At 39.3% G+C, this 19,642-nt stretch overlaps 1 protein-coding gene across 2 annotated transcripts in view; it reads right to left on the bottom strand.

Annotated features, from left to right (window-relative positions):
• Window positions 1–13,731: 13,731 nt before the first annotated feature.
• Window positions 13,732–19,642, bottom strand: part of robo3 (roundabout, axon guidance receptor, homolog 3 (Drosophila)) — a 120,266-nt gene continuing 114,355 nt past the window's right edge. Inside the window, exon 27 of one of the 2 annotated variants that reach the window (XM_049591472.1) lies at window positions 13,732–14,581. In XM_049591472.1, coding sequence (XP_049447429.1) covers window positions 14,570–14,581 — 12 coding nt within the window. In that variant the 3' untranslated portion in view covers window positions 13,732–14,569. The remainder of the gene's footprint in view (window positions 14,582–19,642) is intronic. The other variant, XM_049591473.1, reaches the window with a different exon arrangement.

Raw genomic sequence — 19,642 nt, 5'->3', positions numbered from 1 at the left:
ATATATTTTTATATAGATAATTAACTGGGGAAGATTAATGGTGAAATCTTTGTTATAATTTTGACTCTTACATCCACCAAGCTCTCCAGTTTGATTCCTGTTTACATTCTGAAGGTCTTTATGGAGGGGTTTGTTCACATATCATTCACAGCCTGATTTACAACATTTTATTCCTAAAAACATGGCAAAAATAGATTTTTTTATGGATGTTGACAGTATTTTCTGCTGAATAATGTAAAAATTAAGATATCCAAAATTCTCTCTGTATAAACCTTGAATCTGTGTCAACAATAATTTTACACCTGGCTCTATCCAATGTTCAGATTTTTGTTTTGAAAATATGTGAACATAACGTTTCTGAAAAACCTTTCTTACAAGAATTGTCTTAATGGAAGTAACCAACTGGGGAAGATTTATGTACATATCTTAGTTAAAATTCTACTTGTTTTATTTTTGTCTAAAAATGTATGAAATTTTATAGTCTTCTCCAAGCCCAAAATCTCCACTTCAGAAACACTTACATACACAAAATTTTCCAATTTTATTCCTATCTATATTCTTTTTACAGAGAGGCTTGTTCAAATATCATTCATAACCTGATGTAAAGATCATTTTATTCCTAAAAGCATGTGGATTTATTTATGGCTGTTGGCAGTAGTTTCTGATTTATGAATTGATAAAAAGAGATATCAAAAATTCCCTCTGTAAAAACCTTAAAATGTAATAGAGGGGGGGATGACATGCAGCAAAGGGTGGCAAGCCAGAGTCAAACTCGCAACCGCTGCAGCGAGGCATCATCTCTGTACATGGGGTGCGGCACTATCCACTAAGCTACCGACGCCCCAAATTTGAGACAACTTGATATACAAATAATAATTGTCCTATTGCAAGTAATCAGCAGGTGGGGTTTCATGAGGGTATCTATTCGTTAAAAATGTTAGCCTATTTGCCTGGGGTGTCTCCCTTTAATGTTACAAAAAAGTTTGCATCAGACAAAACATTATTTTTAAAAAGTTGTTTGGTTCACAGTTAATTGAACTAACGTGAGGTTTGCCCTCTAAATAACTTAAATTTTAGTAAAAGAGTATTTCAAAAGTTAAAGTGTTGTATGCATGGTGATGATTTTATATATATATATATACATATATATATATATATATATATATATTTAGAAAATCGCTAATTGTAGTGTAATCAAGGTTTTTCTTTTTATATACGAATTTGCATTTTATTATGTCCACATTAAAGTTGTGTTTTATAGTTTTTAATAAATTCTTTGAATTAATTGAAATCTTTTACAGAAAGTTTTACATTTTGCAAGAACTTTACATTTGGAATGTGTCCCAGCTGATCTGTGAAGTCAAAGTTGCTGCCATGTTTCACATTGTACTCAAAAATGTTTGACTGAAGCTAAAATTATTATTTTCCCTTGTGACACTGATGTCGTCTTTTATGTTATCCTCTCAAATTAAAAATATCTTCATACATACTTCCGATGATAGCTGGACCAAGTTTTATTTTGAAAGATCTACCATGCAGGATGTATTTGCAGTTTCTCGTGGAGGGTTTTTCACCTTGCAATTTTAATTCAGTTCAATTTAATTTTATATATGAAGCCCCATATCACAAATCACAATTTGCCTTAGAGGGCTTTACAGCATATTACATCTCTCTGTCTTCGGACCCTCACAGCAGATAAGGAAAAACTCCCCCAAAAAACCCTTTAATAGGGAAAAATGGTAGAAACCTAAAAAAAGAGCAACTGAGGAGGGATCCCTCTTCCAGGATGGACAGACGTGCAATAGATGTCGTACAGAATAGGTCAACATCGTAAAATTGCAGTAATTCATATGACAAAGTGATACATAGAAGGAGAGAGACAGATACACAGCTATGACAGTAATATCAGCAACTATAATGATAATAGAAATATGAATAAAAATATCAGTTTCAGTATATAATAGTATATTATATGTATATATTACTATATGATAGTTTATGTGTGTGACAGTAATAGTAGTAGTTGACGTATGACTAATAATAACAGCAGTAGGCTAGTAGTAGGCATCAGGCAGGACTACGGCAGCAGCACAACCACAATCCATGATTCAGGTGCAACCTCGATCTGAGGGAACCTCTGAAACATTGGAGCACAAAGACTCCGGGGTAAAAGCTGAGTTAGTGACATGCAGAATAGAACATGAATAGAGAGAACTCAGTGTATCATAAGAAGACTCTCTGCAGACAAGACCTATATCAGAGTACCTAGGGGCTGGTCCAAGGCAAGCCTGAGCCAGCCCTAACTATAAGCTTTATCAAAGAGAAAAGTCTTAAATCTACTCTCAAATCTGGATATGGTGTCTGCCTCCTGGACCAAACTGGAAGATGGTTCTACAGAAGAGGAGCCTGATTTAGTGCTTCAATATTTGAGTTTGCCAGTAGTTTACAGTAGTCACTGTGGATGAAGTGAAGTTAAGGAAGTGAAGTATCTTTGCATTACACACTGTCCCTCTGTGGCCTGTGGGCAGGATTTCCATCGACCCCTGCTGTTTTTAATGGCTATGTGGAGCAGGGAAGTGATGTTTAGAACTCATCTGTTTAGCTTGATTAACCAAGACAAACAATGCTGCTGTACCTGATAATGGCTGCTAATTACAAACCCATTGGAGAGAATAATTAAACCTTAATCTATGTTTATACAGAAACAGGAAGTGGGATTTTTAACTCTGTAACTCAATGTTACCTCATTAAAAGAAAACCTAAGATTCCATGCTGTTTCTCCCTGTTTAAAGTAGATTATTGCAAACACTTCTGACTTTTTATCTCAGTCAAACTTTGCCTGAGTTGAGTATTAAGAAGAAAATGCTGTAAGGCCTGGTAGATATTCTAATATGTATCTAATCTAATATGATTTCCTCAATGGCTTTATGTTCAGGATGAGTGTTTGTCATGCGGCCGCAAAGCACAACACGCTCTTTTCAAAGTAATCCATGTCTTGTCTCTAGGTTGCCGGGTTCAAATGAGAGTGGGAATGTTGAGCTAAGAAGTGCTTTGCTGTCTGTTTCATTTATAAGCTGCACAGGAGCAGTCGTGCCGGGATCACAATCTATGTGTGGAGTATTAAAAAAAGAAAAGAAAAAACAGCCCATAATTACCAGAGCTGAAACAACAAAACACACACAAAAAAACACATCGGGATGTGAGTTACCAGGGTCAGTTATTTTTTCTTTTCAAAGGAGCAGCAGGTTTGTTTCTCTGCAAAAACATGAAAGAAGGAAGGCAGAGCTTTTTTCATGTCTCTCCTCTTTTTGAATTCCATTTTGAAGATTAATCAGCCACTATTCATTTGCAGTTATTGTCAGATAAAGTCAAGCAGACTGCAATTAGAAGAAGAGTCAATGCAGGCTAAAAACAAATAATGTTTTTAATACAAAACAGCTTTTCTAGCACAAAAAATAAGCATTAAACTGTGTTGAACTATCACACCATGTCACATTTACAATCTATAAGCAATGCAGCAAGTACTATTTCTGTGTGTGTGTGTGTGTGTGTGTGTGTGTGTGTGTGTGTGTGTGTGTGTGCATACTGGACTGCCAAAGAGATTATCCATCATCTGTCTCCTCCACTAAAGGCCATATGTTTCTACACGAAGCCTCCAGCTCCTCTGAGCAGCACACACATTCTCACTGATGGACTAGACCACACGCTACGAGGCTCACACAGTAATGAATCAAACACTACTGTATGTCTGCTTGTCTTATTAGTTCATGTGTGCACACACACATGCTCACACACCACCCGTGGGATTTGTGCATCACAGAATTTGGTGTATGCCAAAATACCAGCTTTATATAGCATGTCAGCAAACCAATGACCCATATTAGACATGGCCTGAAACCATGGACACACTGCGCACACACACATGGACACATACAAATGTAGATTAACTGTCTTCTCTGTAGTCTGTTATGTTACCATGCTAAGTCCAGACACAGGCAGCAGTGAGTGAGTATAATTAGCTGAATTTCTTGCTTTATAATATACCTGCCAGTCCAACATCAAGGGACATGATCGGGTCATCAAAGTAGACCCTTATTGGCTCTTTCTACATCATTTATGTGTGACCTGTTTGTGTTAAATCATGTAGCAGTTTTACAGGATTACATTTCCATCGTCAGGTTGTCATAGTTCAAACCTCCAGCAATTAATTTCAATTCAGTTACTTTACAGGCACCACTATTTATCCAACACGGTGAAACTTTATTGATCTGTGGGGAAATGAGGTTAGTTTTGCAACCACAAAAGTGATAGGATTCTACAGGGAATCAAAGCAAATAGAATATAAGAACACAAATAGAATATAACACAAGGAGGAACTAGATGGAGATGCAGTAGCACCACATCAGTTAGTGTGATTACAGGAGCTGACAGTTCAGGTGGCAGTGATGCGCTCACATTGATTGACAGCAGTGTTTTACTATGGTGTCGCATACTAAAGTGGTAATCATTCAGTTAACTGGAAATCAATAGCACCCGTATGGGTGATCTGTTTCAATATTGCTCTGTCAGTCACACAAGGCCAGTTGACTGCTCCAACACACACACACACACACTTGTGTGTCTTGCACATTAGCACATTTATTGGGAGACATGACTACTGGTCATCTTGGCCAATAAGATGTTAAGCATTTTGTTTCAGCCTATTGTCACTGTCCTGTGAAAACCATTTATGTCCAAAATGTCAACTTTTCACAAGGTATGGAAATCAGATCATTAGATAATGTGTAGATTTTTTTTTATGTTATGACTGCTCCTTTGTTTCACCCTAATCTTGTAGTTTTTAACTAGGGACTACTTGTTTCTCCACTTGTTCCTGGATAAACTGATGCTATTTATTCCCACTCAAGCAGACCCCAGATCCACTTTGTTTGAACTAATCCAACAGCATCCAAAAAAGTTGCATGAGAGAACCAGAAAGACCTACCCTTTTGTCACTGAGCACCAGTTGGAAAAAAATGATTTCCAAAAATTAATTTTAGTCATGTCAAAAACTATGCAGTGGTCAAATTAAAGGCAGAGACGCAACAACCTCCAACTTTGTTTAACATTTGAAGGTGCACAAAGAATGGCAGTTGAGGCTAATATTACATTGTCAGTGAACTAATGCTTAGTCAGTGTTATTACATCATGGTTAAAATGGCTTTATATTTGGTAAAGAGCACATTTTGACTCAAAACCCAGAACATTAGGGCACTTAACTTGGGACCTGTCAGTCTTGACTTTAGACTTGAATTGGGACTTGTGTGCAAAGACTTTAGACTTACTTGTGACCTGCATTACAGCCCTTTTTACACAGAGATTGTACAATAGATCCGCTACGAAGTCCCTTCTTTATGCCGCCTCTGTATTTTTACAGGGAACCAAATGACCGCAGCAACTTGCTGTTCCCTTGTGTGATTATGGACAGCATCCCGGCATCGCCTAGTCAATAAATGTGTGATGGGCATGACGTGTAATACAACGATGTCAGCCTCTAGTGTGATATATATCACACACGCCAGCAGTGCTTTGTACCTGTTATATGGTGGCTGATCTCGTCCTCTGTTCGGAGGGTAAGGAGCTCCCAGACTTCACTGTTATTTCAGTTTGCTACATTTATGGCTACTGTTATGGCTCTGAGTTAGCCGCTAGCTGCTATCAGCTACTCTTTTAATCTCCTGCAGTGGGTCGCCCTCATAACACATTGGCTAAACTTCACATCAGTGCCGCCCACAATCCCGTTCTGCTGACTTTCCCTTTTATACAGTCAAGGATGTATAAAAGAAGGATCTCAAAGTCAAGGATGCTTCCTTAGTAGGACAGGTCCTTCCAAGTCAGGTTCCACAAAGGCTAGGCAAGACTCCTTCCTAACATTTGGTGAATGCGCATTGGAACAGACTGGCAAGTGCCCAGGTTTGTGTCATTGAAGAGGCCCTCCCTTAAAGTCTTCTGCAAATGCTTGTTGGCATTTCATGCCTGCTGAGGATACACACATACATCCTTGAAAATTCTCTGAGGGAAGAATTCGGTCCTTGGTAGATTTTGAAGGATCCTGACACTGAAACAGTCCTTTGGCAGGATTTGATCACATAGCCTTTTTGAAATTTAGCTGTTTGAGGAGCTTTTTTGACTTTGAGAAGAACCAGGTGTTTCAGCACTGTTACCACGTCCATTTCTGGCTCAGGGGCAAGACAAGACTGTCCCCCCACAATTGTGCGTTATAGAGATTGGCGATGCAGCATAACTGCAATATTCAGGCAGTAAAGGACTCGTGACTCGGTCCCACCTCTGCTATTTGCTGTCTGGATAAAGCTAATGCCTCACTGTCAGTCGACATGCTAAAGTATTAGCATGGAGTAATATTTAAGCTGACCTGGTCTGTTCACCCAATGTTGTACATGAAACATGCTGTCTGTTGAACAATTACATCTTTAAAAATATATGTTAATACAAAATAGATGAGTTCAGTATTGATCATTTTATAACATCACTTGAAGGTTGAATGTTTTTTTTTATCCTGCAAGCAACTAAATCATTTACCTTCTACACTCTCTGACCCTGCTGCCTACATAATGGCTTCATTTAAGCTTCTCTATGTATGCATCACATCAGCCAAAAAGTCACCAACATCCATCTCAGCTGTCACAGGGAAAATTAACATGGAAATTGGTGTGTTGCATTTTGGAATGAGGGAACAGGGCTTTAAATGACACCATCCCCTCCCTTTCATCCTTCCTTTTCTGTCTCTGTCTCTTTTCTCTCCTCTCAGGCTGGCGGCCTTCTTCCTTTAGCCCCGGTGGGCGTTATGGCCCTGACACTAGCCTAATGAATGAGCGAGGTGATTTATAGCTGAGGGAGAGGGAGGAGAAGGGAGGGATGGAGGGGCGAGGGAAGTTGAGGGGGGTGTGGAAAGGGTAAGGGGTTTTGGGTCACGCTGTAGAAGGTCAGTAACGTAAATCTTCTCATCGCCTTCTCTGCTGTCCTTTGCTCTTGTTTGTTTTTTAATTCCACAGGCTCATAAAAGCTAACAACCTGTTAACATAATATGCATAATAATCTCTGTAAGGACATGTAAGGACATGTGACGTCCTTGCCAAGACAGAAACTACTTAGTGATGGGAAAATAGTTTAAAAAAAAAACTTTTAGGTTCTGCAAGTAACAAACAGAACAAGAAAACTACGTTCACATTAGTGGAAGATGCAGTCTATCTGAACATCTTAAATATGGCCTACCCAAAATGTTTTTCACCTCCTGGGATGATTGTAGCAGCAGTTCCAATCAACCCATTCACTGGATGTCTGATAAGCCATCTTTAGTCCTTTTAGAAAATAAATTGGTGCTTTTCAAAATCCATCCAATTTCTATCTTTTGGCCTAAAATCAATTCAATGAACAGATAAGTCATTCAGTAGTGATCATTTATTAGAAATGTCTGTCCATGCAATGAATTAATGAAGTGAACATCTGTCAGGGGCTCAAGGATATAGCTGTGATACACTGGAATAATTAATCTTTACTCAACTAAAGGTGCATAACAACAATGTGAAAGAACACTCAAATACTACCAGTAAAAATCCTGCCTTCAGGTAAAAGCACATGCTGATAACAGAAAAGTATTATCAGCAAAGTGAAAGCAGTGGTTCTGCGGGCAAAATGTCCTCTGTGAGTGATATATTATAAAATAAGATGTTATTAAATTTTATATACTGATGCATCAATACATAAGCAGCATTTTACTGTTTATAACTGCTCAAGGTGAAGCTAGTTGGAACTACTTTATATGCAGTTAGCTGTAATCCAGGTGTGGTCAGATTATGAGACAGTGGGCACCTGGGCACAGACAAGAAAAAGGCCCCACCACATCTCCTACACAGGAGCAAGACACACAGACTCTGTGATGGTTGTGTGTCTCTTTGAGGTAATTTTGTCTTTTTTGGTCATTTTATGTTGCTTTGTAGACAGTTAGGTTTTTTTTTTAACTCTTTCATGTCTGATTAATTTTGTGTCTTTTTTGTCTCACTTTATAGTAATTTTGTGTCTCTTTCTAGATGTTTTGTGGAGCTTTGTAGTCATTGTGTGTCTTTTCGTAGTCTTTTGTGTCTCTTTGAGGCAATTTTGTGTATTTTTTGGTTGTTTTGTTTCACTGTTTAGTCATTTTGTGCCTCTTTGTGGTTGTTTTGTGTTGCTTTGTAGTCATTATGTATCTTTCTGTAGTCTTTTGAGTCTCTTTGAGGTCGTTTTGTATGTGTTTTGGTCATTACAAGCTGCTTTGTGCCCCTTTATGTTAATTTTGTGCCTTTTAGTTGTTTTTGTGTATGTTTATAGTCATTTCATGTCTCTTTGTGGTTTTGTCTTTTATTGTAGTAATTTTGTGTCTTTTTGTAGTCTTGTGTGTCTCTAAGGTAATTTTGTGCCTCTTTGTGGTTGTTTTGTGTTTCACTGTAGTAAGTTTGTGTTGCTTTTTAGTCACTGTGTGTCTTTTTGTGCTCTTTTATGTCTCTGAGTTATTTTGTGTCTTTTTTGTCTCACTTTGTATTAATTTTGTGTCTCTTTCTAGATGTTTTGTGTTGCTTTGTATTAATTGTGCATCTTTTTGTTGTCTTTTGTGTCTCCTTGACGCAATTTTGTCTTTTTTGGTCATTTTGTGTGGCTTCGAAGTAATTTTGTGTCACTCTGTGTCTGTTTTTGATCGTTTTTGTGTTCATGTGTAGTCGTTTTGTGTCTTTTTGAGTTAGTTTGTGTCTTCTTTTTCTTTTTTTTTTCCCTTTGTAGTCATTTTGTGTCTCTTTTCGGACACACTGTTATTTTGTATCTGCTGTCAAATTGCTCACCTAAGCACAAACAATGTTTTCTGATCCGACACCCTGAAGTGACTGCTGCCACACCTATTGATCAACAATATACATGCTCTCTCATGCAAATACTGTATTGTAATGCATGTTAACATGTATTAATGGATAAAGCTTGAAATATTCCATATTTTTCTTACTGTCAAGTAATCCCATTTATAGACCAAAAGCAATGATATTTTACTTCTGAAATCCAGTTTACAAGTCATTTCATTTCAAATGTACCTCATCTGCCGTGGTTCTCTAATATATTTAATTTATTAAGTTCTTTGAAATCAGCTCTGAGCAGTTCTCCATCAAAGTCAGGTTGTGGAACTTGATTTTATTAAAATCCTCACATACAATGGCATTAATTTAAAAGAGCATTTTTCCCCACTCTGTACCTCGTTCAATTGAATCCAAATTATATGTCTTTTTAGTGCTGGTTAGACTATAAATGGTAGTATCAGACCTTAAAAAAACATGCCATTCAAATACCGCTACATTCATCAGGGTTCTCTCTACATCTTACATGTCTTTTGATTTGTTTTTTTATGTGTTTATGCTGCCACCTCCACCGTCTCCATCTGCGGACTGCCACAGAGCTGTGCTGCAGCATCTTATCATGCTCCTTTCAGTTGATCACAGAGCACTGAGAGGAGAAATACACCCTGGGCTATTCATGTATCTGTGTAGCTGAGTGTGTTGTCTGGGCCTGAGAGTTAGTGACTTTGTGGATGCCAAGACACAGCGAGCATCTGTAGAGCACCAGAGGGTAATGCATGCCTTGTCTCAGGTGGACAGCGGGAGGGAGTGTGTGTTGCACTTTCAGAGTAGAGAGCCTGGCAATTTCATGCTCCTTGGCGCGTACAGCACTCACCCAGGTGCAATGCACTGTGAAGCTGGAGGAAGAATGGGGCATTAGGAGATTAAGAAGCAAACACAACTTCTCCAATAAGGCAGCTTTTTATTTATTTATTTAGGGGTGACATGAAAGTATGGTCAAGGAGTTGAAGGTTTTAAGAAGTTTAGATGCTGAATGTTTTAGATTTGGTTCAGCAGTTTGCACCAACACACACGCGAACACAGTTAAGAGCCCTCATCTTACGGATAAGTTATATGACTTCCTGTGTATCAGAAGAATCTCAGATTTGATTCTACCACATAGATTTGGACAAATATCCCAAGAATGGACAGAGAACCAAAGACATTAGTGTTTTAAATTCCGCTGTTTATGCATGCATGTCTTTCAAATTTACACCTAAATTCATGAGACTGATGATTCTCATATGACTGCCATTTGTCTTGGTCCAGACCTTGGAATCTGCCCAGACCACTGAGTTGACTTATTCGTCTGGCATTGTGACATAAAACAGTGGTTTCTCAGTCGAAATTAAAAAACGCCTAGTGAGTGCTACAGGGGGCCTAATGATGTTGTCATGCAACCAGTGAGGGGTAAAAACAACAATGGCGAGTGCTATAGACAAGATAGACGCTGCTAATGAGGCTGGTCTAAACCAATGGGCCTAATTCACCAATATACTGTATGTGTAGAAACATTCTTACTCTGCACATAAAATAATTATGCCCACAAAATTACCATCGGATTCATGATGTTATCACCATGCATATGTTGGTGAATCAGGATCATTCTAAACTGACAGGAGCATACCCGCAATCTGCCATCAGCTTAATGCCAAGCACCCATTTCTCTCTATCAGGAAATAAGTTTGCCTAGATATGTGTCATGGAGAAAATGGTGAAGTTGTTTCTATGCACATATGAATGCCCTGACACACCAACATCAGACTGACAGCTAGTGTCTGACAGTGCTGTCTGCTGAAGGTATGGACTGTAATATCTTCCAGCAAGGTTAGATGTGCCACCTTAACAGCTGCTTTAATATTTTTAATATACCCTTCATACCTATTAATAGCCTACCAATTAACAAGTTGGCTACCAATGAACATTTGCGCAATTTCTACGCAATAAAAACTGAGAGACTCCATCCAGCTCTGATGTTGATGTCGCCATGTTGTTACCGGCTTCTTCTTCTGTTATGCATTTTTATGCTATTCGACATGTGCAGAGCACCTAGGCCAATTTGGGTACGATTGACTGTATAAATGCAGGAGTAATTTGACTTCCAATTGCATTATCTGGTTGTGATCGTCTGAATGTGAGAAATTTAATTTGGTGCAATTTCAGTCATACTTACATGTTCACATGTATTTTAAAAATCCAGTTTTAGTCAGACTAACACAATAATTCGATTTTCTCTAATGTCATGTAAACGTTATTAGTGTCATTGTCAACAAGGTCAGAGAGATGAAAACGTGAGAAGATGGAGGTGGTGATAATAAAGATGATGATAGCAAAAGGTGAATATAAGGTGGTCTCTCGTGACGTCAGGCAGGCAGAAAAGGGGAGGGAGAAGCCAGGCTCTGTGCTGGGCTCTCTGTCCTTTCTCTTGGCTGTAGCGGGGGGCTTTTCTGGCAGAGAATTACAGTGTGGAGAGTCAAGGAGCTGGTACATTTTCCAGGGGAGATGCGTGTGGCTTGTGTCGCCACACAGCTGGTGTGTCCCGGCTGTCAGAAGCTGACTAGTGCTCTGTTGGGGGCTCGGGCTTGGTCAGGCTTGGGCTCCATATTTTATGTGATGATCTTGGACAGGCTAGGTCGGGCTTAACCTTAACTGGGTTAGTTTGGTTCAGTTTGTAATTTCTTTGGCCCGTTGAGAACTTAAATATTTGTGTGTACACACTGGTTGTGAATAAGGCCCAATGTCTCCAGGGGGATAAACTGGCAGGAACTGAAAATAATATAATAATTATGTTGTTTGTAGAATCTTTGTGTTTTCATTACCTTCGAATGAGCTGGAGTCTGCCGTGTTACACTGCCATGTTTCTACAATAGCCCAGATCAGACAAGCCAAACACTGGCTCTAGAAAGGACTGTTTGCGTTGTTGTGTTGTCATGTTGGCCAACATAGTTAGTATCCCCTTTGCAATGAGCAGTGTAGGCAAAACATCTATTTCTTAACATGAAACTACTCAGTGTTTTTATGTGCTAGTAGCTGCGGATAGCTTAGCTACCCTGAAAAACCTCTTGAATGTCTGGATCTTAAGTTATCAGAGAAAAAAGGTGAGCACACATCAGCAGGTGCTAGATTAGCTCTACTTTGATGAGTCTAGCAGTGTTGGAAAAACACTGATTTGTAACCTGAAACTATTCTGTATTTTTACCTATTTTGATCACCTGGTCCATTTGTTTTAGAGAGGAAGAGACCTCTGTAGATAATTTGACTCCTGGTGAAAACCTCTCGAAACTAGAATAAATTTCAGCTGGTTGCAATCTGCACTCTTCGCTGCTAGAATACACTAAATCCCCTTAAATCTTTCACACTGGACATTTAAAACGTCTGGGAAACAGGTATGTTGGCATGTATGGACTTAAAATGATGTTAGATTCAGACAGATACACTGGTCTCTAGTCTAGTCTAGTTAGAATAAATCAAATCCCCCTCTACCAAATCAGTTAGACTGCATGCATGTCCTAACTGTGTCCTCCTCTGGAAAACTGCTTTCCAAATGACAGTTTCTGAAGTCCCTTCAGGAGCTGATGGCAAATTATATCCGTCTATTTTTCTAAAAGTAAATTGGCTGTGAAACAAAAAACACTAATCTAATGTTAGGATTACAAGACTAATGTTTATCAAACTTCAAACTTCTGACCATACTCCAAATTCTCCATGCAACACCCAATTTCAAAAATATACTGTAGTGTCCTTGAATTGAAAACAGCAGCAGACTGTTTATGGCCTCCATCCTGTTGCTTCAAGTAGAGCAGCCCACAATGCATTGCTGACTACAATACCAAACCGTTCCACATGTATCCGGTATTCAGACTCATCTCGCGTGACCTTGAATTTGTTAATAAGCCTTTGTTTATCTCTCATACCGCCACAGTAAACAAATAATCTAAAAAAAAAAACAACCATTCTTGATGATCTGAAGAAATCAGGGTCAACATTCAACAACAGCAAAACTATATCAATATATCCTTTTATGAACCCTCACACAACTCATGCAGTATAATCCAAGTCTCCTTTATCCAATGCACATGCATTTTCATTATAACCTCACTATATAAAACACTTCTGTCTGACTAGTGCGCCCTGAGCATGCCTGTGCACGTGTGTGTGCGAACTTCGCATGAGCAGAGTTCAAATGCACATCGGTCATGTGCCAGACTGCTTGTACTGATGTGTTTTAAATTGTAAGATTTTAGTGGAAATGCATGTGTTTGGGAAGTACTAGTCCTACGACTGGATAATACTGGAAAAATATCAGAAACTGTAATATCCTTTGATTCACTGAAACCTGGCTAAATCCTGGACAGCACCATTCAACCAGGAAGCTCTTTATCTATCTGCAAATCTGACAGAGCAGAGGAATCTAGCGAGACAAGAGGAGGAGGCATGTTCTTTACAGTGAATAAGGACTGGTGTGACGGTGAGAATATGAGGGTGCTGTCTTGTTCCTGCCATGGATCACTGCTATACGCTGTTCAGAGGTGGCTGTAGTGCAGTGCCATGTTCAGGAACATGTGGCCATATTGTTGAGCTGATGGGATCACCTTTCACTGGAGTTGTGCCTTGTATAACTCTGTGTTACAAATAATTGATTGATTGATTGACTGATTGATTGAAAGTCACAGAAGGAAACAGACATGACTGACAAAACATGGAGTAAATTGAAAATTCACAGCCCAGAGACCAAGCAGCATATCTGTCAAACTACACTTCTAAAAGCTGCTTCAGGAAATGAGTGAAGGCTTAGATCAGCAAATGTATTTTATTGTACATTTACAAAACAACAAGAGTACAAAAAGTCAGTCCACAGACATTTTTTTGTTTGTTTTGGAAGGAGTATATGCAAATTTTATCTCACAACTGCAGCAAACAGTCCCTCAGACGATGAGTGGAGGGGACGAGGGAAGAGCGGGGGGGTTACAATCAAACTTTTATAAAGCCTGTCTGTCTGCTGGCACAACGTTTTGCTGCAGAGAAACCAAAGGAAACATAGAAAAGTATGACATTCTTAGCGGACTAGATGGGTGCAGGGATCCCGGTGGGAAAGCGCTCAGGCTGGGGCGTCCTTCCGGGAGCGAGAACCCACTCATTTTGGCTTTTCTGACCGCCCCTCTCGACCAGCAAACACACTTTGTGCTTCATATTTTCTGTTGTTTTGCCATCACAACAAGAGAGTGCAACAGTAGTTAATGCTTTTTCCAAAAAGTATACATTTTGACAAAAAGGTTGGCACATTCAAGAAGACATGAGCTTTTTTATAATAACAGACTTTTTTTTACATTTTTTTTTTTTTTTTTTTTTTTTTTTTTTTTTAATCCTCATAAATACAATATACGTCTCTTTCCCTGTATCCAGAGCCCACAAAAGAACAGTACAGACACAGGTATTTACAAATCAAGGGAGAGGAATGAACTCGATTGCTCATAAATAATCATAGTAATACCAAAAAACATGATGTAAAGTCCGTTGTTGCTTTCTTTCACAGCAATGACACAGAGTCAAATGTCCTGAAACACAAAACTTTTTCTCTTGTCCGGCTCAGTGTGTCCATGGTGGAAGGATGGTGGTTGATGGAGGCATCGAAGGTACACTGACAGTCACTGGTCTTCTTATCTCATTTCCTGCGGAGAGTGAAATATTTTAACACCAATAAAAAGTCAAACTGTTACATAAAACATGGTGTGATAAGTTTTGATTTTGATCAGTCAAGGCAGTTGTCAGCTCATCATAGTTATTATATGACAGGTAGCAATAAGCTGGGAGCAGATAGCAATAGAAGACTCATTCTGGGCATGGTTTTGAATCACAATTGGTCAGTTTTGTCAAGAGTGAGTCAAGACTGCTTTGTCATCAGGTGAGGACTTCAATCACCATTTCCCAATGACGATAATACACTTTGTCTCCCAAAACAGCATTTATAGGCTTTGACACACCAAGCCGACTGTCGGCCATTGGTCAGTATCAGGCTGTCAGTGAGCACCTGTTGCCCTAGATTTTGCAGTCTGACCTGCACCGTTGGCCCTCGTTGGCCCATGTCTGTTTTTTTTTTTTTTTTTTTTTTTTTGCCCGATACCTAATGTTGAATCTGCTTTAGAGCTGATGGAGCCTGTCGGTGAATAAAATCATTCTGATTGGCAGTTCAGCTCAGAGCACGAGAAAAGAAATGGAAATGAGGAAAGTAAACAAAAGGTTAAAGTCAAGACGGAGTGAAATTGAATCAAACTTGTCACATAAGGTAACATTATTTTTTTTTGTCGCTGAAGTTTTCAGCAGAAACAGTTCGTAATTGTTTGCGCTATTGTTTACTAGCACACAGTAAGTATAATTTCTTCTTTCAATGTCATGTTGAGTTTTTAATGTGCTAACTGGCTAACTAGTGTCCGGATTCAGTCCTGTCAGTCCTCTGATTTCCCCTTTTCAATGACCAAGACTACCGCCCCCTGCTGGTGTGGAGAGTTATTTCCTCTCTTAAGGGGTAGAAGGTACGTGCTGGTAGGCAGTTGGCTGTAGTCTTTGCAGTGTGTTCATGTGCAACTTTTTGGGCGAGACACAGGTGATGTAAAAATGACTGAATGATGACTTGATGTTGATTTTGCATTTTTGGACTTTAAGATTAACTGCACGCTGTTTACTGCTTCTTAACAGTAGCTTTTCACGGTGTTCCTGGGATGCTCAAATAATTTAAAGTAATGTGGTGTATTTCTGTAAGCTATGCTATATATCAAATAAACCTGAATTACTAATTTTAAATGTCAAAAAGAAATGCTTTATACTTGGAATCAATCAATGTGAAACTAAAGTTGTGGAGTAAACAGTCTCTCTGCCTTTTATAATTCATGTTCCTTGAGTATATAAACCGATATTTTGATATGGGAGCTGTTGTTAAATGCAGACCCCTATGAATTCAATTCTTCAAGAATTTCTTTGTTTTTTGATTCTTTGTTTACTGTGGAGGCATGTGAGAACAACAAAGTTTTGTATTGCCTACCAGTGATTCTATATTTGATATGCCCCCTCTGTACACATGTGTATTATGTCCCCAGCCTCAGAGCTGATGTAACAGAGCCATGGATGCAACAACCGCCTGGTTGTCCGCCTGGGTCAAAGGGCAAAGATAGCAGTCAGCAGCACCACAGGAAGACGGGGTAACCTAATCCAGGCTTCCTGTAGAAACACCTAAACTTTACTGCAGAGCTTTCATGTCCCCAGCAAGGCGTGAAAAGGCCAGTAAGGGTCAGTTGGGGGGTGAGGTGTTCCTTACTGCTCCACAGGGGGGTGACCCAAGAGGCACGAGATATAAGGGAGCTCTATGTGTGTATGTGTTGAGAGCAAGTGAAAAGAGCAATTGTGTCTGAGTGTGTCACTTTTACAATATGCCTTGCTACATTCCCATGTCAGATGTGTGTTGAGGTCAGCGTGGATTGACCCGTGACAGGGCCATCCTTTCTCTCTCTCCACACACAGGCAGCTTTATGATGACGCCTCAGGTTACATGCATTAAACTTAACAACTCCAGCACTAAAGGAAAGCATCAAAGCTTCTACACTGTCCATTTCTCATAAACCCACCCTTATGAAGGCCAACTTAGTTTAGTTTCCTTACCTCTCAAAGTAAAGTCTAATGGTTTGCTTATAACCTCTTTGGTAGTTGCTCTGTGGCAATTTAACTTTGGAGGATCCTCTTGCCCAAAAGTAAACTAAAAGCAGTGGTGCAAGTAACTACATTTATTAACTAACTAGTAACTAATAAACTCTGATTTTTATACTACTATAACTTTTTATACTACTTCTGTCCAGTGAAAACCATGTCCCAGTTTGGAGATTCTGAATTTGATATTTTGTGATAAACTGAGGGATTAAGTCTTCTTTATGGGTTTAAATCTTCCTATTTCTGAAGATCAGTAAAATATTTTAAAAGGCTTCCCAGCTGGCCACCAATGCTGTTAGATGTTGAAATTTGATTGTATTTAGGTTTCTTTATATTAAATTCAGACAAGTTATTGTTCTTGGCCCCAAACACCTCAGAAACTCTCGATGTAAAGATATAGTTTCTCTAGATGGCACTGCTTTGGACTCTAGTCTTCGGAGTAATATTCAATCAAGATTTGTCTTTTACTTTTCATTTAAAACAAACCTCACGGACTGCACTTTTTCATCTGCATAATATTGTGAAAATTAGGCCTATCCTGACCCGAAAAGATGCAGAAAAATTGGTCCACGCTTTTGTTACCTCAAGGCTGGATTACTGTAACTCTCTATTATCAGGTAGCTCTAGTAAGTCCTTAAAAACTCTCCAGCTAATTCAGAATGCAGCAGCACGTGTACTAACAGGAACTAAGAAACGAGATCATATTTCTCCTGTTTTAGCTTCTCTGCACTGGCTCCCTGTAAAATCCAGAATTGAATTTAAAATCCTACTGTTAACTTATAAAGCTCTAAATGGTCAAGCTCCGTCATATCTTAGTGAGCTCATAGTGCCATATTATCCCACCAGAACACTGCGCTCTGAGAACGCAGGGTTACTCGTGGTCCCTAAAGTCTCCAAAAGTAGATCAGGAGCCAGAGCCTTCAGCTATCAGGTTCCTCTCCTGTGGAATCATCTTCCTGTTATGGTCCGGGAGCCAGACACCGTCTCCACATTTAAGACTAGACTTAAGACTTTCCTCTTTGATAAAGGTTATAGTTAGGGCTGGCTCAGGCTTGCCTTGTACCAGCCCCTAGTTAGGCTGACTTAGGCCTAGTCTGCCGGAGGACCCCTCTATAATACACCGGGCACCTTCTCTCCTTTTCTCTCTCTCTCTCTCTCTCTCTCATGTCCTGTTACTGCATCTTGCTAACTCGGCCATACTGCATGTCACTAACTCGGCTTCTTCTCCGGAGCCTTTGTGCTCCACTGTCTCTCAGGTTAACTTGTATCACAGCGGTGCCTGGATAGTGTGACGTGTGTGGTTATGCTGCTGCCGTGGTCCTGCCAGATGCCTCCTGCTGCTGCTGTTATCATTAGTCATACTTCTACTGTTATTATACACATATGATGATTGTCACATATGTATACTATCAGATATTAATATATACTTTCAACATATTGTACCACAGTAGCAGAATCATAATTATAATATTATTACTTTCATTAATGTTGTTGTAAGGTACTGTCATTACCATCTGTCCTGCATCTCTCTCTGTCTCTGTCTCTCTTTCTGTCTCATTGTGTCATATGGATTACTGTTAGTTCATTATGTTGATCTGTTCTGTACGACATCTATTGCACGTCTGTCCGTCCTGGAAGAGGGATCCCTCCTCAGTTGCTCTTCCTGAGGTTTCTAGCATTTTTTTTCCCCCCGTTAAAGGTTTTTTTTTGGTGAGTTTTTCCTTATCCACTGTGAGGGTCCTAAGGACAGAGGGATGTCGTATGCTGTAAAGCCCTGTGAGGCAAATTGTGATTTGTGATATTGGGCTTTATAAATAAAACTGATTGACTGAATTGATACTACTGTAAGGAACCTTGGTGTAATATTTGATAAAAATTTTACTTTTAACTCCCATATAAAACAAACTTCAAGGTCTGCGTTTTTTCACCTGTGTAATATTGCAAAAAACAGGCATATCCTTTCTTGAAAAAAGACACAAAAAAATTGGTCCTGCATTTGTTATCTCTAGGTTAGATTACTACAATGCCCAATAATCAAGTTGTTCGAACAAGTCTTTAAAAAGTCAATCAATCTCAACTTATCTGATCCAGAATGCTACAGCACGTGTACTGATGGGAACAAGTAAAGAGATCATAATTCTCTTGTTTTAGGTTCTCTGCACTGGCTCCCTGTAAAATCCTGATTTGAATTTGATTAATTTAATTTTTCCTTCTCCTCACTTACAATGCTCTACATGGGCAGGCTCCGTCATCTCTTAGAGAGCACTGCACTCTAAGAATGCAGGGTTCCTACAGTGTCCAAAAGTAGAACGGGAGCCAGAGGCTTCAGCTATCAGGTTCCTCTTCTGTGGAATCATCTTCCTGTTTTGGTTCAGGAGGCAGACACTTAGGCAGAATTTATACTTCTGCGTTGAATCGATGCCGTAGCCACAGCGTAAGCTCTGAAAAATGGGTAACAGTCTCCACATTTAAGACTAGACTTAAGACTGTCCTTTTTGATAACGATTATAGTTAGCGCTGGCTCAGGCTTGCCTTGAACCAGCCCCTAGTTAGGCTGATACAGGCCTGGTCTGCCAGGGGACCTCCTATGATTCACTGAGCCCCTCCTCTCTTTCTCTCGCTCTCAGATTCTGAAAAGTTGGTTCTTTTTTATTTGCTAACATTAATGTCCCATTACTGCATGTCACTAACTCGGCTTCTTCTCTGGAGCCTTTTTGGTCCCCTGTCTTGCAGGTTTCCTCGTATCACAGCGACGCCTGGATCGTGGGTCGTGGTTGCACTGCTGCCGTGGTCCTGCCTGATGCCTCCTTCTACTGCTGTCATTATTAGTCATATATCAACTATTTATACACATGTGATTATTATTGTCACATACATTTACTGTCATATATTAATATATACATATCACATACATACTACCAAAATACTATCATTATTATAATAATACTACTATCATTATAATAATATTATTACTAAAATTAATGTTATTGTAGCTATTGTCCGCTGTGCATCTCTCTCTCTCTCTCTCTCTCTCT

The sequence above is a fragment of the Epinephelus fuscoguttatus genome, linkage group LG12 (genome assembly GCF_011397635.1).
Source record: "Epinephelus fuscoguttatus linkage group LG12, E.fuscoguttatus.final_Chr_v1".
In the NCBI taxonomy this organism is placed as follows: Eukaryota; Metazoa; Chordata; class Actinopteri; order Perciformes; family Serranidae; genus Epinephelus; species Epinephelus fuscoguttatus.
The sequence above is the reverse complement of the archived record's forward strand: the minus strand, read 5'-3'. Positions and strand labels throughout refer to the sequence as shown.